The 23,163-nt window shown below is 38.4% G+C and overlaps 1 protein-coding gene across 3 annotated transcripts in view; it reads left to right on the forward strand.

The window, feature by feature from the left end:
• The window catches only part of vps13d (vacuolar protein sorting 13 homolog D), a 43,947-nt gene that overhangs the window by 880 nt on the left and 19,904 nt on the right, over positions 1–23,163 (forward strand). The window contains exons 2-44 of one of the 3 annotated variants that reach the window (XM_058762643.1): positions 840–1,032; positions 1,126–1,203; positions 2,620–2,810; positions 3,236–3,316; positions 3,423–3,539; positions 3,626–3,730; positions 3,820–3,990; positions 4,581–4,681; positions 4,793–4,961; positions 5,086–5,187; positions 5,398–5,602; positions 5,776–5,958; positions 6,076–6,206; positions 6,335–6,401; positions 6,494–6,673; positions 6,764–6,894; positions 6,981–7,113; positions 7,220–9,454; positions 9,550–9,698; positions 9,782–10,864; positions 11,034–11,124; positions 11,209–11,335; positions 11,431–11,611; positions 12,536–12,760; positions 13,829–13,979; positions 14,154–14,367; positions 14,482–14,653; positions 15,146–15,261; positions 15,352–15,555; positions 15,635–15,906; positions 16,750–16,883; positions 16,986–17,141; positions 17,219–17,420; positions 17,524–17,598; positions 17,702–17,899; positions 17,988–18,077; positions 19,311–19,451; positions 19,575–19,700; positions 20,863–20,937; positions 21,399–21,504; positions 21,597–21,749; positions 22,705–22,840; positions 23,100–23,147. In XM_058762643.1, the coding sequence (XP_058618626.1) occupies positions 936–1,032; positions 1,126–1,203; positions 2,620–2,810; positions 3,236–3,316; positions 3,423–3,539; positions 3,626–3,730; positions 3,820–3,990; positions 4,581–4,681; positions 4,793–4,961; positions 5,086–5,187; positions 5,398–5,602; positions 5,776–5,958; positions 6,076–6,206; positions 6,335–6,401; positions 6,494–6,673; positions 6,764–6,894; positions 6,981–7,113; positions 7,220–9,454; positions 9,550–9,698; positions 9,782–10,864; positions 11,034–11,124; positions 11,209–11,335; positions 11,431–11,611; positions 12,536–12,760; positions 13,829–13,979; positions 14,154–14,367; positions 14,482–14,653; positions 15,146–15,261; positions 15,352–15,555; positions 15,635–15,906; positions 16,750–16,883; positions 16,986–17,141; positions 17,219–17,420; positions 17,524–17,598; positions 17,702–17,899; positions 17,988–18,077; positions 19,311–19,451; positions 19,575–19,700; positions 20,863–20,937; positions 21,399–21,504; positions 21,597–21,749; positions 22,705–22,840; positions 23,100–23,147 (9,102 nt within the window). In that variant the 5' untranslated portion in view covers positions 840–935. The remainder of the gene's footprint in view (positions 1–839; positions 1,033–1,125; positions 1,204–2,619; positions 2,811–3,235; positions 3,317–3,422; positions 3,540–3,625; positions 3,731–3,819; positions 3,991–4,580; positions 4,682–4,792; positions 4,962–5,085; positions 5,188–5,397; positions 5,603–5,775; positions 5,959–6,075; positions 6,207–6,334; positions 6,402–6,493; positions 6,674–6,763; positions 6,895–6,980; positions 7,114–7,219; positions 9,455–9,549; positions 9,699–9,781; positions 10,865–11,033; positions 11,125–11,208; positions 11,336–11,430; positions 11,612–12,535; positions 12,761–13,828; positions 13,980–14,153; positions 14,368–14,481; positions 14,654–15,145; positions 15,262–15,351; positions 15,556–15,634; positions 15,907–16,749; positions 16,884–16,985; positions 17,142–17,218; positions 17,421–17,523; positions 17,599–17,701; positions 17,900–17,987; positions 18,078–19,310; positions 19,452–19,574; positions 19,701–20,862; positions 20,938–21,398; positions 21,505–21,596; positions 21,750–22,704; positions 22,841–23,099; positions 23,148–23,163) is intronic. The other 2 variants (XM_058762645.1, XM_058762644.1) reach the window with 2 other exon arrangements.

Here is a 23,163-nt window from a genome sequence, read left to right on the forward strand (position 1 = left end):
AACACTCCGAAGACGATTAGTGTGAATCTTTCATAATGAACTAAAGATATTAGATTTTGTTTTTATAATATTTATTCTTTGTAATTTTGTATTTTGATGGGATTTCATGATGCTACACAATATTAATCATGTATGTCTATATTAAATAATGTAAATATAAGAATATAAAAATTATATTATTTTCAATTTATACAGTGTTGAAGTTAAAAAAAAAATATATATAGCAGGCATTTAAAATCCAATCCATGTAATCCAGTGGGAGAAATAAAGAAAATCATATGTAATACCATGGTGTAATTACTTTTATTAGATTTTGCATTTGGATATATATTTAGACATGAAATGCTACTTCATTATGGCTGTTTTGTAGGTTGTAGCCCCAAAATAATTCTATGTATTTTTTTATTTTTTTCCATTGATGGTCATTTTTGACAGTGAAGATCACAAGTGTGATTATTTTTTGTAAAGACCAGTTAGCTTTTTCTAATCATGTTTCTTTCTTTTTTTTTTCACTCCCTCAACAACTAAACAATTTTAGGTGTGATTTCTAGACCTGGCAAAGTCATGTAAAGTAATAAAATCTTACAACTCCATGGGGATTTTTGTAATGAATTTTCATTTTTCCATTCCAAGCTCTAAAATATTTTATTGGGTAAAAAGTCCTTAATCTTTATCCAATAAATCACGAACAACTTAAGTCATAAGTCAAGTCAAGGGGCCTTCAAATATTGTTGATGTCAATAGGGGGCCTTCAAGTCAAAAGGGTTGAGAACCGCTGATTTAGGAGCACTGCTACAAACTTTGTGTTTTGTTTTGTTTGTGTTTCTTTGACTCCTCAGACTTCAGATGACTGGAGTGAACGCTAACTGTGAAGTTCATCGGCTGCTAGGATTTACTTTAACTGACTAATCCCAGTGCACTCTTCCCTTCCTATAATGTTGGAGGGACTTGTTGCCTGGGTGCTCAACACATATCTGGGCAAATATGTGAGCAACCTTAACACTGACCAGCTCTCTATTGCTCTTCTCAAAGGTATTTGAATGCATTTGTTTCAGTCTGTGCTAATTGAGCTTACTGTCTGTGTTGTGTATCATTTTGTGAAGTATGCATTTTGTTTTGATCCAGGGGCAGTGGAGTTGGAGAACCTCCCACTAAGAAAAGATGCTCTCCGAGGATTTGATCTGCCCTTTGAGGTTAAAGCAGGTTAGTGGTAGTCCAGCCTTTGGGCTGTAACCAGTTAGAGATTCAGTAAGTAATTTGTTTGTTTTGCTGGCTGATGTGACAGTCACCTTGGACTTTATACTACACATGTCAGTGTGCCCTTATGGAAATACCCTGCTGATTAATGTATTAATCAACAAAAGTGTCTGTTTATAGAGAAGCTTTTCAAGATAAAGTGAGCAGTTATTTGGCTGGTCATGACATATGTTATCCCAGCATGTGAGATGGTGAAACCTTATTTTGAGTAAATTAGTTTTTCCTTGGCCAGTGATGAGTGGAGTATTGATTTTGTGTTTGTATTCCATTTTAAGTATAGTTGTCAGAAGTAAGATTTATATTTTGGGCATTAATCTAAGTGCATCTTCAAACCTAAATTGGATGCTTATTGGGTCTTTGCACAAACATGGTATATGCTAACTAAGGGTTAGGTATTTGCATCTTGTGATCTGAATTGTGGGTATTAAGGAAACTCTTGCACAGCAGAAATATGTCAGAACAGTATTATCTGGATATTCTTCTGCTGTGACATGATGATATTTGAGAATGTGTTTTTTATTCTTACATTTAGGAATTATCAATTTCTCAATGGTATTAATAGACATAAATATTATTATTAAATATTACACTACTGTTAAAAAGCTTGTATCAGTAAGGTTTTAATACTTTTGTTCAGCAAGATGCAATAAATTGATCAAAAATGACAGAAAATATATTAATAATGTTACAAAGGATTTCTCTTTCAAATATATGGCCTTTTGAACTTTTTATTCAGTAAACAATCCTAAAAAAAATGGTATCACAGTTTACATAAAATATTAAGCACAACTGTTATCAACATTGATAATAAGGTTCACACTTTATTTTAAGGTCCAATTCTTGCCATTATTAAACCATTAACTATGACTTTTGCCTCAATAAACTCATAATTTGCTGCTTATTAATAATTAGTAAGGTGGTTGTTAAGTTTAGGTATCATGTAGGATTAGGGATGTTGAATATGCTCATGCAGAATATGTGCTTTATAAGAACCAATAAATAGCCAATATGTTAATAATAGGCATGCTAATAAGCAGCTAGTTAATGGGGAGAGTTAGTCCCTGTACTAAAGATTTTACCATAATTAATGTTTCTGGATCAGCATGATTTCCTAAGGATTATGTGACACTGAAGACTGAAGTAATGGCTGCTGAAAATTCTGCAAAATATATATAGTCAAATAGATAATTGGGTTATTTTAAATTGTAAAAATATTTAACAATAATACTGTTTGTACTGTAGTTTAATCAAATAAATGAGCATAAGAGATGTCTTCCAAAAATTAAAAAACATTTGAACACTGGTGTGTGTGCAAAATTCTGTGTGTATTTCATAAATATTATGTATATATATTTCTTTCAGGTGTCATTGGGAAGATCACCCTCCAGATCCCTTTTTATCGACCGCACAGTGACCCATGGGTCATCTGCATGTCCCAGCTGAACCTGATTATTGGCCCTGCCCCCCCACAGGAATATGATGAGGTGCGAGAAAGAGAAGCTGAGAGAGAGCAGAAGAAACAGCTGCTCAAGGCACTAGAGGACAAGTGGAAGGTACGGGTTGTTGCAAAATGTCATTGAATTGCTGTAGTTAAATGCTGACGTTTTTCATATTTTACTTGTGTACTAGTGTACATATACATTGACTTTAAGTGATTTATTTGTCTGTTACATTCTATTTGATTTTTCTTCTAATGCTGATTATTTATTTATTTATTTGAGCCATTATGCTTTAAAAACACATTTTTGCTATTGAAATGATTAAAATGAGACCAATCGCTCACGGTTCTAAAGATATATCTTTTTAATTAAACTTTCAATTGTATTTAAATTGTATTTATTTTATTTATATTAATATTTCACTGTTGTTTTTAATGCTTGCTTTTTGTGCTGTGATCTATGAATCACTTTGAACTTTTTATATATGAAATGCACAATTCAATTATGTGTGTTTTAATAATTTTTTTGTATTTTATCAGAGTGAATGTGAGCAGAAAGGAGAATCTTACTGGTACTCTGTCACAGCGTCTGTTGTGACTAGAATAGTTGAGAATATAGAGGTAATTTTCAGTATTGTCATTGTTACTTCTTTGCGTGCACTCTGCTGTTGTTATAGTTTAATTTCAGAAATAAATATTCATTTTGCTATTCTGTATATGTCATTAGTTGAAAATTCAAGGTGTCCACTTACGATTTGAAGATGATTTCTCCAACCCTGAGAAGCCCTATGCCTTTGGTGTTTGCATCAAGAATGTATCTGCACAGAACTGCTCTAAAGAACCAGTGAGTCATCCATATTATTTGGTATCTTCATGAAGTGGCTCTGACTTTACATGTTGGAACATGAAAGGTAAACTTTTCATTGACAGGCTCAGAAGCTTATTCGGCAGAAGGAGCTGGAAATTGGTGAATTCAGTGTGTACTGGGACTCGGAGTGCACCATGCTTGGAGATCTTCCCTCAACAGACGTACAGGTTGATTTTTTTTTATAATGTAAGGACACTCAATACCACAAAGGCTAGTGCTTCTTGTGAACTTTTTCTCGATCAATTGTCTGTTACAGGAGATGATGAGTAAATATATGCAGAGCCGTGAGCATCAGTATATATTTGAGCCAGTATGTGCCTCTGTGCTGTTGAGGAGGAATGCCTCTAAAGAGCCGCTACGATCTCGTAATACACCTCGCATTGAGGGCCAAGTGCAACTGGAACCCCTCTCACTTCGTCTGTCACAGGTGACATTTTTATTTTTTTTTTAGGTCCCATATCTGGACTTTTCCTTTAGGCTGTTTTCTGGCACTCCAAGGAATATTGGCCCAACATTACATGTAAACTTGAGCACTTTTTGTTGTTTGATTTGATTTGTGCAATGATGTCCCCTTTTATATCTGCTTCAATGTGAACATCAAAAGTAGTTACTTGCAGCTGGTTCCTTTTCTAGGTGACTTTAACCGAACTGGGTTTGGTTCATTTAAAATATACGGTGACACTTTATTTTAGGGTCTCTTAACTAGTTGCTTATTAGCATGCATATTACTAGAATATTAGTCATTTGTTAGAAGTAATTAAGAACATATTAATGCCTTATTCTACATGACCTTATTCTACATCCCTAATCCTACCCAATACCTAAACTTACCAACTACCTTACTAACTATTAATAAGCAGCAAATTAGGAATTTATTGAGGGAAAAGTCATAGTTAATAGTGAATAAGTGTTCCCTATTCTATAGTGTTACCAAATATACTATATGTGAAACTACTTTTAGTTTTGTCTTTTACTGTTTAACTCACATTTATGATTTAAATTGGTGCTTGTTTACAGGTTCAGTATCAGCAGATGATGGCATTCCTTAAAGAACTGGATCGACGAGAAAGGGAGATGCTTTTTCGGAAGTGGAGACCAAGACATCCCATTTCTGGAAAGTAATGAGATTTCTTTTTTCTATTACAAACAAGCCTAAATATGTTTTGAAACCTCTTAATAGGTCATGTTGATTAAAACCTGAAAAACATTTTGTTTCACAATGGTTGAAGCTGTCGACAGTGGTGGATGTTTGCCATTAATGCCAACCTGAATGAGATCAGAGAACAGCGGAGACGGGAAAGCTGGGACTTTGCACTGCACAGGGCGCGTGATGCCAAACTCTACACTAGCCTGTATTTCCAGAGGCTTAGGGGAGTTACTTTGAGTCCACAGGAGGAGGTAAGAATTATGTACTTACAGGATTGAAGAGTTAGATTGCCACAATGTCTCTGTATTCACCTTTGCATAAGTGGTTCTTGAGTTTGAAATCTTAATTTGTAATCTGTGTCTCTCACATCAATAGTGTGAGTTAGAGAGGATTGAAGATGAACAAACACTGGAGGAGTTGCAGATTCTCCGGGACACTGTTTATGTCTCCTTCCGCAAACATGAGGAAATTGCAGAGGCAAGCTGAGATGACTTACTTTAGTGGCACAGTTGTGGGTCTTTGAAAATGTCAGAGTTGAAAGTCATGGCTGATACTGTGTTGCGTAATATTGAAGAAAAAAAAATCAAATTGTATTATCAATATAATCACTGTTCATACATTTGTTGAATTCAGTCTCGCTTAACACTAATTAATCATGTATTTTATTCATCCCTCATATCCATTTAGAGTCTACGAGAGCCTATGATAAATGAGACCCCAGCCTCCTCTCCCTCAGGCTCTATACCTAAAAGTGGGAGTTCTGGCATGATCCAGTATCTGCAGTCTTGGTTCCCAGGCTGGGGTGGCTGGTATGGGGGAAGTGAAAGAGGGCCAGATGGACAACCAGTTTCAGATGACCTTCTACCTGGCACTGCCCAGTGGGAAATTCTTGGTGAGCCTTCCATCAATGTTACCTGGAAAAAGGATTTGTAATGATGATTTTTTTAAATAATTTCTGCAGGCACTAATTTCTTACAAATATCTGTTTGTGTTAAATTACATTTATATAGAACATTTTCATAGTATTATGCACCATGTATCAAGTTCCTTCTCTTCTCCAAACAGCTGAGACAGATGATCTCTTTGATCCTTTGGAGGATTCACAAACACTGAATACCTTTACAAGAAGGGATCATCTCTTTGCTCGGTTAGACTTTATCCTTGAGAAAGCAGCTGTCACCCTGTACCATCAAGACAAAATGAAACCTCTTTTGAATGAGAGCGGGGTTATTCAGCTAGAGTTTTCAGGTTTTATATATATTATATTATATATATATATATATGTTTACTTATTATTGCAATAAAGTCTCAATGGCTTAGAATCAATTTTGAAGGTTAATTTTACATTTTAAATTTGCTTCACAGGTGTGAAGATCAGAGTCGAGTCTCTTCCTCGCTCAGAGTCTTCATTACTCACAGTGAAACTTGGTGGGCTGTTTCTTCGTGATCTCACTACCCAGGGCTCCATCTTTCCTGTCCTTGTTTCACCAAAACCGGTTAGTTTTTTTTCTTCTCACATTTAAATTTAGTTGTTGCCATAGAACAGTAATCTGCATGTGCTGAAAATATCTGTGACAGAAATATAAGTGTAATAATTGATTTCATAACTTTTCTACATTTTAAGGACAAGGTTGCTGTTGCTATCAGTCAGCCTTTTGGCCAGACTAACTGCACAGAAATGAGCAATCTATGTGAGTAATAAATTAAAACACATATCTGTTGTATGAAAATACAAATAAAAGTCTATGAGGGCTGATTAAGAACTTATTTTGTCTTTTTTCAGCCTCTGATGTGGAAGCATCAGCACCTCCTGTCTTTGAGATGATTTATGAACGTAATCCAATAAGGAGCAAATTTGAGAGGAGACTGGAGGTCAATACCAGTCCTCTCAATATCATTTATAACCCTCAGGCTATCAAGAAAGTCGCTGAGTTTTTCTACAAAGGAAGGGTTCACACCTCGGGTGCGCATTAAGGATAAGCACCCATCTTAGATTAGTTTGAATTGGTTTTGTGAAATATCAGTTCATTATGGTTTATATAACATTTTCCAGGATTTGGATATCAGTCTGAGTTGGAGCTGAGAGTGGCTGAAGCAGCCAGGAGGCAATACAACAAGCTGAAGATGCAAACCAAGGCAGAAATCAGACAAACCATTGATCAGCTGCTAGTTGGAGAGTTCATTGTAAGAGAGGACTTTATTTAATTGCAATCAGTTACGGTCTCAATTAGATATTAAGTAATAATTCTGCTGTGGGTTTTTTTTCACAGGAGAACAGTAAGCATTGGACTATGAAATTAGATATATGTGCCCCTCAAGTCATCTTCCCAGATGATTTTCAGTCTGAAGACCCTATGCTAGTTGTGGTAGACCTTGGGCGAATTCTTCTTACTAATTCCCAAGGTAACTGGTTCTGGTCAAATCAAATTTTCTGCTGTAGCCTTTCCATACATTCTGAATTTATTGCAGTTCATGGCAACTTGTGACAGTTTTATTTGTCCTCCCACAGAAGATCATAAAACAAATCCTAAGACCTCTCAGACAGAAGGAGAAAGTGATGAAGAATTCCAGACACCATTAGCAACACCTCCTGGGACTCCACCTCCAGAGAAAGAGATGGATGTCAAAGATCAAGAGAGGCCCTGTGATATTACCAGCCTTAAGTCAACAGAATGTGCCCAAATTGTCAGCAAAAACCTATATGAGAAGTACTCCTTATCTTTCAATGACCTCCAGATCATGGTTGGTCACTATAAAGACAACTGGAAGCATCTACAGGACAGTGAAGTGGGCCCCACTCATGTGGTGGAGAAATTCAATGTTCTACTACAGCTAGAGCAAAGACTACGATACACATCAGACCCTCAGTTTCCAGGGGCTGTTCTCTCAGGAACACTACCAGACCTTAAAGTGCACGTCAACCTGGAGAAGATGACTGCCCTGAGAAGCTGCCTGGCTAGACTTGGTAATTCAGGGGCAGATGGAGGTGACAGACAGGGGGAGAACCTCAAATCCCCTGACCCTCTTATACTTCGTCATGAGAAGATCTTTCAGAGGGAAGATAGTGATTGGAAGATCCAGAGTTCTGATAAAAATCTTACCAAGAGTGTGATGACACTTGAGCAACATACTCGAGAGGTACTTGTGGAATCTAGACTTCTCCTTGTAGAGTTTAACATCAATTACATGCAACTTGGCATTGAAAGTGGAGGCCGGTATATTTCTGTTCTGAAAGTATTTGGAACAAATGCACATTTTGTGAAGCGACCTTATGATGCTATGGTTTCCCTCACAGTCCATGGACTCTACCTTGTGGACACATTGCAGACGTATGGCTCTGACTTTGATCTTCTTGTTGCATCTCATAAACACCTAAGTTTTGATGTTCCTACTGGAAGTCTGAGAGAGAGCCAGCCCACATCACCTGTCTCACCAGACGGTAAATCTCCAGAACTGCCAGGTCTGCACAGGGACTCCTCAGATCTTGATTTTGACAAGGCATCTCCACGGGGCTCTCCCCTGAGAGACCAGGAGGCACTCATTAAGTTGGAATACCAGTTTGTCAGCTCAGACTGCCCGTCTATGAACTTGGACAGCTCTCTTCAGGTCACCTCCATGCAGGTCAACAACCTGGATATCATCCTTAACCCTGAAACCATAGTAGAGCTTTTAAAATTCCTTCAGCAGTCTTTCCCCAAAGATGAAAACTCTCCAGCACAACAGCTACCACCACTGCCTAATGGAGAAGAGAACGAGGAGACCTATCAGTCCACTTATGTCCAGAATAAGGAGTTAACTGTTGAAATTCACAGGTTAAACTTGCTGCTTTTGCGAACTGTTACCACCGGGACTGTTTTAGGAGGTGAGAAAAAAGGCATGAAAATTGCTACTGCCAGTATAAATGGCACAAAAGTCAATGTTTCAATGGGAAGTCGATTGGATGTCAATGGTTCTCTAGGATGCATTCAGCTCGTAGACTTGACTCAGGAAGGTGGCAGAAGTCAGTTTGTGGTCAGTATTGGAAGTGTAGAAGACAGCTCCTCTACAGATGGTGTGGCATTCTTTTCCATTGCTGGCATGGCTCCCTCTGAAGCTTTGAGTTTCCGTTTTATGGAAAAATCTCAGGGAGAATGCTCCCTCCAACTTCAGATGGCATCTTTACACTATAACCACTCAGCAAAATTCCTGAGAGAGCTCAGTTTATCAGCAAATGAAGTAGAAGACAACTTCCGGTCTATGCTGAAAACTGCAGCTACAAAGGTCTCTACTGTATTGGCAACGAAAACAGCAGAGTACAGTGGTATGGTGTCTCTCTTTGAGAACCCATACAGAAGATCTAGGAGGCAGAGTCAGTGTAACTGGACACTTGACCCATTTGAGGAAGACAATTTCTGTGTCCCTGAAAAGGAACCAGGCTTGGATTCTTTTATGGTCAAGCTGACTCTAGATGTCAGTATAGAATCCCCAGTTGTGTCTATTCCTAGAAAACCTGGTCACCCTGAGTTGCTTGTTGGACATTTAGGGAGCATACGAATTCAAAACTTTGTTACAGGGCATGACTCAGAAGGGGAGAAACTGCAGGTTAAAGTGAAAGATATAAGACTCTATTCAGTCAACACAAGCAACTTGGTTTTAAGAAAAGGAGCCACGTCTGGACCCTCACCTTCTCATGGTGGCAACATGAATCTGACCGAGACACAATTTACACGACATGACTTCTTTGAGTACTTGAGCCGAGGAAAAGGTAAGTTGGAAATAAAATTTGATGAATTCATGAAGCTTTTCCCCCTTCCTTATATTTAAGTCCTTTCAAGGCACATCTACATCTTCTTCTTTCAGCGTTTCATATTCTAAAAGATGCCACCATCCAGCTCACTGTTGAGAAATTCCCTGTTGATGAAAACTTGCACTTTACCTTCTCAAGTGAAGACCCTTACCAGAGCACTGGGCTATTGAAAGTGGAAGGCAGATTTGTTGATGCCATCCAGGTAAAGCACTACACAAATGCATAACAGTTGTCTCTTTATCATTTGTAAATTCCATGTTTTTAAATTGTCATATTTTCTGTCAGGTGTGTCTGTGTAAGCCTGTGTATGAGCAGGTCCTTCAGACTCTCGATAATCTCACCTTCATCGAAGATCAGAGAGTAACGCCCAGTCAGCCCCCCACACCACCACCTCCCACGCCTTCCTCCACAAAACCACATCGCTTCCCTGATCTGCAAGGTGGACTCTTTGCTCGTGACCCTCCTCATGTTGGCCTTTCTTACTCCTCATTGTCGTCATCCCTTTCAGCAACACTTCCACTGCAAAATGAGAGCCCCCCTCTCCAGCCTCCCTCTTTTACCCAAGTGAGGGCCATCTTTCGGGTCTCTGAGCTGCAAGTGCAATTGAGCGGAGACCTTAGCCAGGGATGTCAAGGGTTGGTCAGTCTGCGCTTTCAAGACCTGGAGGGGGACTTCACCAAAGATCATCCCCATTCAGCCTCCATCCAACTAACCCTTCACTCCTTATTAATGGAAGACCTGCTAGAGCAAAACCCTGAATCAAAGTACAAACACCTCATGGTGTCCAGAGGTGCTCCAAAGCCCTCCACCTTCAGTCCAAAGGAATACCTGTCACAATCTTGCCCAACAACGTCCAATGTTCTATCTGCAGAAATGCCCCGTTCTCTTCCAGCACAATTTGAAGAGGCACAGAATGTTTTTCAATTCTATCAAAGGCACCCCAGTACACCATCTGCATCCAGTCGGAAGAGCAAGAAGAATGCAGAGTGCCCCAGTACCCCTCCTCCATCCCCAACCCGCCATACTCCGTCTCCACACCCACGGCCAGACTTTGATGATTCTTTGGTACATATCAACGTGCTAATGGTTGATAGGCGGCACCCAGAGTTTAAGACACGATATGGCAGTATCGGCCGTAGTGTGGATGTGGACTTCAACTGCCTTGATATTCTCATCACACTGCAAACCTGGGTAATGATTCTAGATTTCTTTGGCATCGGCTCTACTGCTAATAACCATGCTGTGAAAGTGCCTACCACCACACCTCAGCCTAAACCCGAACACTCACTGGAAAATAGTACCCTCAATGATCTGGGAGATTTGTATACAGAGATTGAGGAAAGGGTCAATACAAAGCTAGATTTAAAGGTACAGTAGAAATAATGCCAGAAATTATAATAATTGTATCAATTAATAAATGTTTTAAAAATAATATATAATAAACAACATATGTTTCCTTGCATTTAAAAAAAAATAAAATAAATTATGGACAGTATAAACTTGCCTTGTGAAAATGACGTGTGTTCTTCTTCCACAGGTTCACTCTTTATCACTGGTACTAAGGAAGAAATCCAACGAGCTTGCTAAAGCTAGTGTCTCTAAACTGTTTACGCATATGGAAATGATTGGTGGGTATAATTATAATAATATTTGTTAAAATCAGAAAAAAGCGTTTTCTGAAAATTTGTGTTTTATGTACGCCACAATTTTAGATGGAGATCTGGCATTGCAAGGAAGTCTGGGAAGTTTGTCATTGAGTGATTTGACACCCCATGGGGATCTATACAGAGAGCGATTCACAACACACGGTGGAGAGGCCCTTGTCTATGACATACACAAGTATTTTCTTCCTTTTGTCTATCATTTTATTCATGCATATTACATACAGTTCCGCATTTTGACGTATTTAATTTTGACATTGCCTCTATCTCTAGGTATGGCGAACCTGACCTCTGTTTGCTGCGGGAATATGATATGAAGGTGTCTCTTCAGATGGCCTCAGTACAGTATGTCCATACCCAGCGCTTCCAGGCTGAGGTGGTGGCTTTCATCCAGCACTTCACACAGCTACAGGATGTCCTGGGCAGGCAGAGAGCAGCCGTTGAGGGCCAAGCTGTAAGGACCCATTTTAATTCTGTTTGTTCAGTTGTAAACTTTAGACAGAATAAATTGAAATGTTGAGATAGCATCCTTAAATTTTATTTGGCCCATCCTTGTGTCTGATTTGTACAAAGGATGCATGTATCCTAGGGAAAACAGACCAGCCATTGCTGCTCAGATAACCATTTGGGTAATCAGCTGGATGTCCTCAATCCTTCCCTGCAGAGACAAAATAGAGTTATACAAGTTGTTGTCAACACCCATTTCCTTCAAACTGGAGACACTGGTGATGAGGCTGGACACTGAGCTGTCCGTCCTGGCTCTAATCCCCTCTTACATACCACAGGCTAGAGATCAGCAGTTACCCATTAGGACATTCTCGTGTCTTGCTCTCAGTCCTTTTTCCGCTTTGCATTAGCAAAAGTACCAATATTTGCATCTACTTAACAGGCTTTTGTTGATTTGATTAATTAATCTTACCAACAGTGTTATCTTGCAAATGGGTTGGTTTTCTTTGAAATGTTTTGAAATGCCCAGATGTGTAGGTCAAATGAGTATTTTGTTGCTTTCACAGATAATTCTTTTGTTCTGGGTTTGTCAGACAACATGGTTATTGTGCATTCTTGATCTAGCTAATCAAAATGTTGTGTTTTTCAAACCAGTTAGTGCTGTGCTAAGATGTTAGAATGCTAACTGAAAACAAGCTTTTAGCTTTGAAGTCAAATGAACGACTTTGTACTGAGTTTGTCTACACATGATGAACAGAAAATGTAAAACACTGTCATGTTGTTTACCTTAATATAATCGCTCTAAATTAGCTTATTTTAAAAATAGATGACTTTATTCGGACATGTAGTGAGATGCCGTTTAATTCTAGGCCGTCATGACATTGCAGTGATCTTTAAAGGGGATTGTTTTAATTCACCTTCTACCCTACAGGTGCGTGAGCGCCCACAGCGGGCTGCTCGTGTGCTGCTGGACATTGAGGCAGGTGCTCCTGTCCTCTTGATCCCAGAGAGCTCCCGCTCTAAACGCCTCATAGTGGCCAACCTGGGCCAACTCCGAGTGCGTAACCGCTTCCTGCCTGCTGGCACTCGTGGCACCTTCTCTCTCAGAGATAAGGTAGAGAAACTTACAATGGCACATACCTTTTTCCCTTCTCTGGTGAGTCCTACCATCACCATATACACACTACACCACCACTCTGCACATGCGGGATGCATTTAAGGAGCATTTTACTGTCGGTTTGCTGCAATCTGAGAATGATTTCATAATGTGAAGAGACTTGGGGACGGGGAAACGCATTGAGGGTTGATAGCTTAAATTGAATTTCTCAAACAAACATTGAGGAAAGTGCTTCATGGATGTAGTCCCATTCTTTACTCTGCATGGTAAAGGTCACAGTTTTTTAGTATAGAAAAATTATATTAGTATGAATTCACCTTTAATTTAATCCCTGTGTGGTTGTCTACAGTTTGTGTGAATATGAGACCCAAATTAACAACATTTTATGAACATTAACATTCATCTTGTTATTTGTGTTTGAAGAATTTGATTTTGCATGCTAATTCATACAAGGATCCCTCATATTATAAGGTATTAGGGAATGCTAATCTGATGTGTGTTTTTTTATTTGGTAATATGATGGTGTCCCTTCTATCTTTGCTTTTTTCATGAGTTGCTTTTTTTTCATGAGTTTCTCATTGAGTGAATTTCCAATTCAGTGAAATTTTATGTAATTGTCACCCAAAATGACAAGTATTTCATTATTTACTCACTTATACATTTTATTTATGCTGATTTTTATTTATTTGCATTTGCAAAAATCTATGTAAACATTATTTAAAACATCCCTTTATGGTGTTTAAATAACATTATGTAAATAATGAATTTTCATTTCTGGGTGAACTATACCTTTATTTGATATTAAAAGTGAGCCATGCATGCCTTTGAAGATTAGCAAAGTATTTGTGAATTTGAAGTAATTATCCTACATGAGTGAAATATGGTGGAATTGATGCCAACACTGTTTTCTATGTCAGTCATTTGGCTGCAGTGCACACTGAACTAAGCTCACACTTTTGTTAGTATCTTTTAAACGTTTTAAGATCACACAATCTTATTTCCAATTAAATTTCTATACTGCTTTTATAAATAACAATTCATACTTTGGTTGCAATTTTAAAATTATCTCTCTTTGGCTGTTTATTAACATAATAATCATTCCTGAAGGATCGAGTGAAGGATGCCCAGTCTGCCTCGGATGCTGGGAAGACTAGTGATAAAAAGTCGTCAAGTTCCAGCACAACTTCTGGATTTACCCTGGGCAGACCCCAGCCCGGCCTTGAATGCATCCCGGAAACAGATATGCTATTGAGTCCAGGTCAGTACCCAGAATCTGAGATGCACTTTTTATTGTGGGGATACAAATAGGGTGCAACTGATCCCAAAGTATTGTAATAAAAGCATTTTTACTAGTGGACTAATTCTTTGGGCCCTTCTGTATGTTTATATCTGCCTGAACTCTTTTGGTAACTGACATGCCCTTTTGTTACAGAAGATCATGTATGTCTCCTGGACTGTATAGCTCTGGACCTTCAGGAGATGGACATATTTTCAGCAGAGCGGCTGCCCTGTGAGCCATGGGACAGTGTTGGAAAGCATCTGGAAACAGACTTGATCTTCCCATCTTACGCAGTGCGCAGGAGTGGAGAGAGGCTGCTAAAGGAGCGCTGCCATCTAAAGCTGAAAGTAGAGCGCAACCTTGACAAGTCAGTCAGCTGTTCTTATGTCTCTTAAGCTTTTCTGCCTTATTCAAACATTACTCCCAGTTTAGGTTTTATTTGTCTTTGTTTTGAACGTGTTTTATTTCCGCCTTGTCTTAGGGAACTAAGTCATGCTGTCCCGGATATGTCCATCCATGGCAGCCTGTCTTCTGTCCACTGCTCCCTAGACCTGGAGAGGTATCAGCTGATCCGCGGACTCTTGGAGCACAACCTGGGAGAGCCTGTGGAGGAGTTCCTCAGACCTTACAATCTGCAAGACCCCAGCACCTATGTAAGCTTATTACAGCAGCTATGCTGATGCTCTTTTTGCAGTGGGAACACTTTTGGCATATTGCCACCATTTAAAAGAAATGACCCTTTATTTAAAAAATATCGCTGACCACTGATATAATAAAAATTATGAAGAATTTGTTAATTAAAAGGTAATTTACAGGCTTTGCAGACCTGTGACAATGTATTAATGGATGCATCATTGTAATTATAACAGGCATTTGTTTATAGTGACTTTTAGCTTTCAGAACAACAGTTAATAAAAATGTAAAATTACCACCATCAATAAGGGTTTCAACACAGTGAAAAATGGCCTTTGATGTCAAAAATATTGCTGACAACTGAATAGCTAATTTTTTTATTCTTCCCCCATCGCTTCCTCTCCCCTCTTAAACAGTATTGTCTGAACTAAAGGCAAAAGTTTAAGGCTTATTTATTTTTTTTAGGCTTTCTAGGCCATTAACAATGTAATAATACAAGTGTCATCTTGCAGACCGTGTTAAGTGGTGATGTGTACACATCCCTGTCTCTTCTGGTGGACATGAAGGATGTCAGTCTGGAGTTACTGGACAACCCTAAATCCACAGGCCATAAACGCTCCTTGGCCAGGTACTTCTTTGTTCAAAATGTTTTATTTCTTTGCACTGTTTTTATAGACCATAGGGATAACTAATGTGCTTACTCTTTTACTCCTAAAAGGTTTGACTTTATGAAATCGAAGCTCCTGTTCGAGAGTTTCTCTAACAGCTCCAAGTCTGTGAATCTGGTGTCTCATTCACTCCTGGCACATGACACGCGATTCACTGGACCCACAGAAGGGAAACACAATGTGTTTGATTGCATTCTCCAGCCGTCCAGGACCGGCACTAACCGAGCCTCACTGCAGCTGGAGCTACATTACAGGTCTGGGGCCGCCACTGAAAGCATTTAAATGAATCTAAAAAGTAAATGCTTGTTCTACTATATATTCTCTCTCACACAGATCTACGCGGGACTCCTCATGCTTCACTGTGGTTTTAAACAATCTGCGAGTTTTCCTCATTTTTGATTGGCTACAGCTGGTGAGGGACTTTCTGCATATGCCTGCAGAAAAAGGAGCAGCACCTACCCACCAGCACTGGCCTAGTGGCAGCAGCGACCAAGGCGGCACAGGAGCCGTCATGCCCAAAACAGTCAAGAGCGGCGTGGTCACTAAACGATCCACTGTGCCAGTCACTCAAGATAAATACCTGGAGGTCAAAATCAATGTGACAGGTAACATCCTGACATTTTTGGGCACACAAATCATACAATTGAGATTATATAAATTTCATTGATTTAGATCAGTGCTTTTCTTGATTAGATCAAAAATTCAAAAGCTAGAGTCGAACCAAAAATTATTCATTCACCACATGTAAGTTTAGATTTTTTTTTTTTTATTAGTGGGTGCAGGACACAATAGTTTATTTATGTAAGTGAGAATTTCAAAATAAAGTAAGCCTGTGACACATTGTACCCAAAAATTATATTCTTCATACTGTGGAATACCTGTAAAATTGATAAAGAATTTAAAAATTATTCAGACACTTTGACCTTACCATGTTTTGCTTAAGTGTTTTTTCTTTAATTGCTAATGCAACCTTTTTATACCACAGACTCAACTAAATTAACTTTTGCTTGGTAATTGGTTGCCCTAAATTGGTATTATCTAATTTTGTACTTACATTTAACAGCTGACAGCTATTCAACCTAATTCAGTACATACCTTTCTATCAAAGTTATCTGACATTATCAAGATGAATTTGTTCTGACACATTTTAACTCTTGAGTTAATATATTGTCATATTTTATTACCATTTTCTAAACTATAGCGAATAAACTGTGATAATGTGAGAAATGTTGAAGGTGTCTAAACAAATTTTGATTTGACTGTATATAAAAACACCCACTGTAGTGTATATACACTGCAGTTAAATGGCTGCATTTATTTGATCAAAAATACAGTAAAACCAGTAATATTATGAAATATCATTACAATAATAAAAATAATCATGTGATGGCAATTTATATATCTGAAATTGCATTGTCTAATTTCTGTTGTCTTTTTTTTTTCTTTAGGGACAGAGTTTGTGGTCGTTGAAGATTCTTCATATTTGGACACCAATGCTATCATTCTGAAAGGCACTACTGTGCTTACGTACAAGCCTCGACTTCTGGACAGACCTTTCTCTGGTAGCTTAGCAGGAATTGAGGTACTGCCCTGGATATCTATGATTTTACAGTATCCATAAATGAAAGCAGTGCTGTAGTTGGTTTGATTGTCCGTTTGTTTGTTTTCTTCCTCCCCTCCTTAGGTATTCTCCTGTCGACTGGGGAGTGAACAGGAAACGGCTTTGTCTATCATTGATCCTGTCAATGTACAAATGGAGCTCTGTGGCAGCCCAACGTACCAGAGCAGTTCAGGACTCCTTGATGCCTTTAACATAGAGGACTTTCCACCTCTTTTGGAGGTCAGTATTGAGTTAAACTGAACCACAGGTCAGGATGAACTATAGGTGCACAATTTAAGATTTCGTTTCCCCCACAGATCCAGTTTCCAGCTCTAGACATCCGTCTTTCCTACAATGATGTGCAGCTTTTCCTGGCAATAGCTAAGTCCATTCCAACCACAGGATCCACCGGCCCTTCGGACACTGCCACAGAAGCTGAGAGTTCAGCGTCCACTGCCAGCACAGACACTCCATCCACATCAAAGGACAGCTTCAGGCACAAGACAGAGGCTTTACTGGGTTTGTAAATTGATAAAAAATATATTGTTTCTATTCGAATATCTCAAAGAGATCCCTTTATTTAAAAAGCTTTGCTGAAGTTTCTTAAAATATTTCATTTTAGAGGGTCAGCTTAAACGGTTACAGGATCTTGGGTTCAAAAGGGAAGACTGCAGACAGGCACTCATTCACTCTAGAGGTACACCAGTGCACTTGTCTACCAGAATCGCAGAAAACACACATGTGAATAGTGTGATTCATTGTCTGTGTGTGTGTGTGTGTGTGTGTGTGTTGAATTACAGGTCAGTTGGACCAAGCCGCCACATGGCTGTTGGTGAACGCAGAGAGCATGTCTGGCCGAAGCCGAACCGACTCAGACTCCAGCAGTCACTCGGCTCCTCCCCTATCTGGAGTGGAAGTGAAGGCCGAGAGCGTGTGTATCTGCTTTATCGATGATTGCCTGGACTGTGACGTCCCTCTGGCAGAGCTCACCTTCTCACGTGAGGATGGCCGCATACTGTGATACTCCATAATATCAAATATACTGTAGGCAGGAAGTTTTTTAGCATCTTTTCTCCTCTATTGCAGGTCTTTATGTTCTCCAGAGGATTGGGTCTATGCAGGAAGGCAAGGCTAGTTTCACTCTGTCTGGAGATTATTACAACAGAGAGCTCTCAGGTAAGATCTCAGCATTGTGTGCCACCCTGGATCTCAGTACCTTCTCAAAAGTTAGTCAATCCTTTTTGCTATTCAAATAACATTTAACTCACTGGTTTAGAGTCATTTTATAGGACTATCTCATTTTGAAGTATGGAGTTTAAATTAAAATCTGAGACATTGAAAGGGGATGCTTAAGCTAATTTATACCTGGAAAGTAGGGATGCACTGCTATTAAAATTCTGCCTAATAGATATTTTTATGCTATAGCTAGGGTGGCAATATGTGCCGTTCATACGGGACACGTCCTGGCCAGGATTTTAATATTGTCTAAAACATCCAAAGTAGTTTGACCAATAACATGCAGGTATTGTACATAATCAACCAATCGTGGCGCTGCGCGTGAGAAGGTGAGATCTACAGAGAACTATCAAAGCGATGCAAATATGCGCACATGTTCGTTCGTTTGACTTGAAGCGTCGCTGCGCACCGATCAAAAAAGACACCAAGGTAGGCACGAGAGCTCTGCTCTCTATAGCATATCTCATGAATGTCACACAACGATCGACTTGCACAGTGCAAACAGACAAAACCTGGATATTTTAGGCAATATAGAAATTCTGGCAAGGACGCATCCTGTAAAAATGGCCCGTATGGTCACCCTAGCTATAGCTGATAACCAATACATAAAATTAAAACTGAATACTATTTTGTTTCACTATATTGTTATGTAAGCTAAAGTGAATTTAGGCTTTATATCATTATTATGTACAGTATGAAAAGTGGATATTCATTTTGGGATTTGCTGAAGAGGACATTTAACAGTGTTCTTAAATTACATTTGTTTTGATTGTTACTTTGATTGTTAGATGACAATTTGCTAATTTCAGGTAAATATATTTAAATAAAACACAATTTAAAAATTAGTTGAAAACGTAAACCTTAACTGAAAATGACAAATTCTGCCTTGGCAGCTAAATAAAGTAAATAAATTAGAGTATAAATAGAATATAAAACATATATAGTAATAAAAATGTGAAAAGCACATAACAAAATTACTAAAACTAAAATGAAAGCTTGACACATTTACCATTTTCTGTTTGACATTTTAACTAATGTCACATATCCACGGAAGACATATGGGTCATTTTCAAGTATTGAGTTGTGAGCTAATTGTGAACTGAGTGTAAACTGTTCACTAGGTATTTCTGTGTACATTCATGAGCACACACATTTGTGTCTGCCGGTCTATAGGCTGGGAGCCATTCATCGAGCCTTGGCCATGTTTCCTGGATTGGCAGCGACAGGCGGCAGGCCGGCTCCATCCTCCTCGCCTGAAGATCGGAGTTCGAGCCAAGCAGAGGCTGGATGTCAACATCACCTCTGTCTTACTGGGTACATAGTCTGGGTCAAACACACTCATAGGCCTCCATGCTTTTCTCTAACTGTTTGCTTCCACATTTATGAGTGGTATGTTCATTTTGACACTCTGCTGCGGCCTGTCGTTCTGACACACAGAGCAGTACAGCACCACCAAGACTTCGTGGTTAGCAGATTACTGCAAGGAAGACGAGCAGTCGCCACAGTCCTCTGCCGCCCTGTCTTGGATGGGATCATCAGTGGATCCCCCCTCCTTTGGCCAGAGTGAGTAACAGCCGTTTGCTTAACCTGTACTTTCTTTCAGCTCTTAAAAAAAAAGATGAACTGCACTGCAACACTGTGTGTTACATATTTGCTTACATTAGAGCTTAATATACATTATACATCATTTTTAAAGCTGAAGTGTGTAATTTTTGCACCTCAAATGTCAGCATATGTACATTATTGTTCAAAAGTTTGGGGTCAGTAAGATTTATTTATTTTTTATTTTTTGACCGATGCCTCTTATACTCACCACAGCTGCATTAATTTGATTAATAATACAATAAAAACAGTAACATTGTGAAATATTATTACAATTTAAAATGACTGTTTTCTATTTTAATATATTTTACATTTTGATTAGTTCCTGTGACGTCAAATTTTCACGAGAAACCATTCAGAAATCATTCTAATATGCTGTTTTGGTGCTCAAGAAACATTTTTTTATATTACTATCAATATAGAAAACAGTTGTGCTGCTTAATAGTTTTGTGGAAACCATTTTTCTGTGTTCCTTGATGAATAGAGAGGTCGAATGAACAGCATTTATTTGTAATCCAAATCTTTACTGTCTCCTTTGATGAATTTAATGCATCCTCACTAAATAAAAGTATTATTTTCTATTTAAAAAAATACGACTGACCTCAAACTTTTGAACGGTAGTGTAATTGCAGAAATACTGATTATCAAACAGGGGTCCCATATACTCTTTGTGTCTGCCACTGGTCAGACAAACCTGAGAAATCAACCTACAAAACATTTACTTAGTTGTCTCTACATTTTAAGCTAGGATAGAAAGATGGTAGGATAGTATTTTAACATCAAAACACTTCACAATCACACACTTCAGCTTTAGACAAGTTAATGTTGAATGGTTTGAAACTGTAAATCCATCAAATAAATGTATTTTACAATAAGCAACAGTTTAAATCAGGTTTATTTCTTTTTAATATAAACATAAATCTTAATATCATTTTGAATTGGTGACTAACAATGAGCTGTTTTCAAAGTGTTTGTAAGATAAGACCACAGCATATACTATCATGATGTGTGCGTCTCATTCTACCCTTCTCTTTGACCGTATGCGTCTCCCCTCCTCTTCCCACAGACTCCTAGCATGTATCTATCTCTTCTCTTTTCCCTAACCCTTTCTCTCTGCTGTCAGGTCTTCCTCTTGCCTACCTTAGAACTAGAAGCTCTACCAGCTTGACTTGTCTCGAGCAGCAGATTCATGCCCGAGGTACAGTTCATAGATGCGCAGCCAACTATAAAGAAGTCAGAAGATCGTGTTTGGTGTCATAAAGCTTAGGATAGCCACGTTCTCTGAGTTCTGGGCTTTTGTTCTAACCCTAACCCTTCATTTACCCCTTTCTCTTAACCTACAACCATATAAATTAAACCCGTTTTGTGTTAAATAGTAGTTTCTGACGCCATCCTTTTCTTTAAACCATGCTTTCTTATTACAGAGTTAATGAATGTGTTGTGAACTTGTCACTGACTTAATTTATAGCCTTTCCTTTCCGTGGAATCTCCATTAATATAAATATGATTTGGGCTGTACTTCAGGGAGGAACATTTCATGTTCATTTTCCAACAAAACATTTTCAAAGTCAGTATTTGGGGCATAATACCTGATAGTTGGCATTGTTCACAAGCTTAATGAAAGCCTGTGGCTTATTTTATATTCATGCCTTGTTTCAGCGGATATGAAGCTGTCCAAGAGGAGACAACCATTTGTGCCCTATGCCTTACTTAACCATACTGGATGCACTATTTTGTTTGCTACTCTCACTACCACACCAACCAGGTCAGAAGAATGCTATATATATATTATTCTTACAATATTCAGCTGCATTGAAGAGTTTGTACAAATACAAGGTGGTTCTGCTGTGTCCACAGAGTGGCGCTGTCCCACAGCAGTAGTGCTGACTCCATATCTGATGTGCATGGGCCTGGGACCGACGATACGCACAACATCAGCCAGTGGAGAGAGGTGCTGCCAGGGGAGGAGATCCCGTTTGAGTTTGAGGCCCGGGAGAAACTGAGACACAGGTAGAAGAGGGTGTCTCTTTCATAAATACAATTGGCTTTGAATGTGCTAGCGTTGCTTTCTCATGTCATGTGAATTTCAGGCTTTTTTTTTTTTTTTAATACAAAGTGACTTAAAGACTATAGCTTCATGACAAACTTTCTGGAGAAAACCTGGTTTTATAATAGAAATGGATTGTAACTACAGCAGTTCTCCAACTCTGGGATTGTTCATAGTGATGCAGACCAAATGATGCAGAAAGCTGTGAAGTTACAAAAATCACGGTCCTGCTCCACCAACATTTTATCCTTGTGCATGGCAATCATCCAAGGTTGCCCCACATTTTGTGTACTGTCATTTTAGATTGCTAACCTGTAATTTAGCAGGCAAGATATTCAGGAAAAAATGTTGATCTGAACTTGTTTCGATTCATCTGTAGTTTATTGGGTCATGAAAAGTATTATTTATATACGATTACATGTACTATTTAATATACATTAATATTATATACTACTTATTAATATTTTGAAAGTAGCTTTTATTTTTATATTTCAGTTTTCATTGTAATTTAGTTTTTTTTGTAATTTGTGCTTTTTTGTGTAAGCTTTTGCTTTTTAAAAAATAATTTTAATTTATGATTTTAGTTTGTTCAATTTTACGTAGTAATTTTAGATCTTCAACTTAAACATATTTAGTAAGTAGCCGAGGTAATATTAAAAAAAAAAAAAAAAAAAAAGCTAACAGTAATAACACTGCTATCAGAATGGAGCCCAACTTAAAAGCAAGTTCTCATAAACAATATAATGCCATGCACTGTTGAATTATCATATTACAGCATGACCAGAAATATTTAAATGTTTTTAATTGTTTACCAAAAAGAAAAATGTGTTTTTTGTTTTTTTGCTGTGCTGTTTGTCCTTTTAATACCTCATTTATTTTACTTTCCACCTCTTTGCTGCTGATGTGCTCTGACCACAGACACACCCATGAGCTGAAACTCCACCAGCTGCTGGTGCGTGTTGTAGGCTGGGAGCAGGTGAAGCCGGTGTCAGTAGACAAGGTTGGAGTATTCTTCCGCTACGCCGCTCCTGATCGAAACAACCCCGCAAGCACTGTGAGTTTTAATGGGTCGTCATGTGGAGAATTAATTTTTCGACATTCATTTAAACCATTAAACTCATTAGTAATTCACAAATGCATTATATTAGTGATTCTCTACATGCATTTTGAAGTCTTTGACTTCTCTCATGGGTCTTTGAAACAAACATTTTTTTTTCTGCTCTGTCATTTCATCATTTTGAAATACAAAATCTTTGAGTAGTTCATGAAAAATGAAAATGCTTCATAAAAATGTAATGATACGGCTTTTCTAGGTTGGCAGCCCAATTAGCAGAACCAACATCATACACCCTCATGTATATGTAAGTGTTTGTATCT

Source organism: Onychostoma macrolepis, chromosome 23 (assembly GCF_012432095.1).
Source record: "Onychostoma macrolepis isolate SWU-2019 chromosome 23, ASM1243209v1, whole genome shotgun sequence".
NCBI lineage: Eukaryota > Metazoa > Chordata > Actinopteri > Cypriniformes > Cyprinidae > Onychostoma > Onychostoma macrolepis.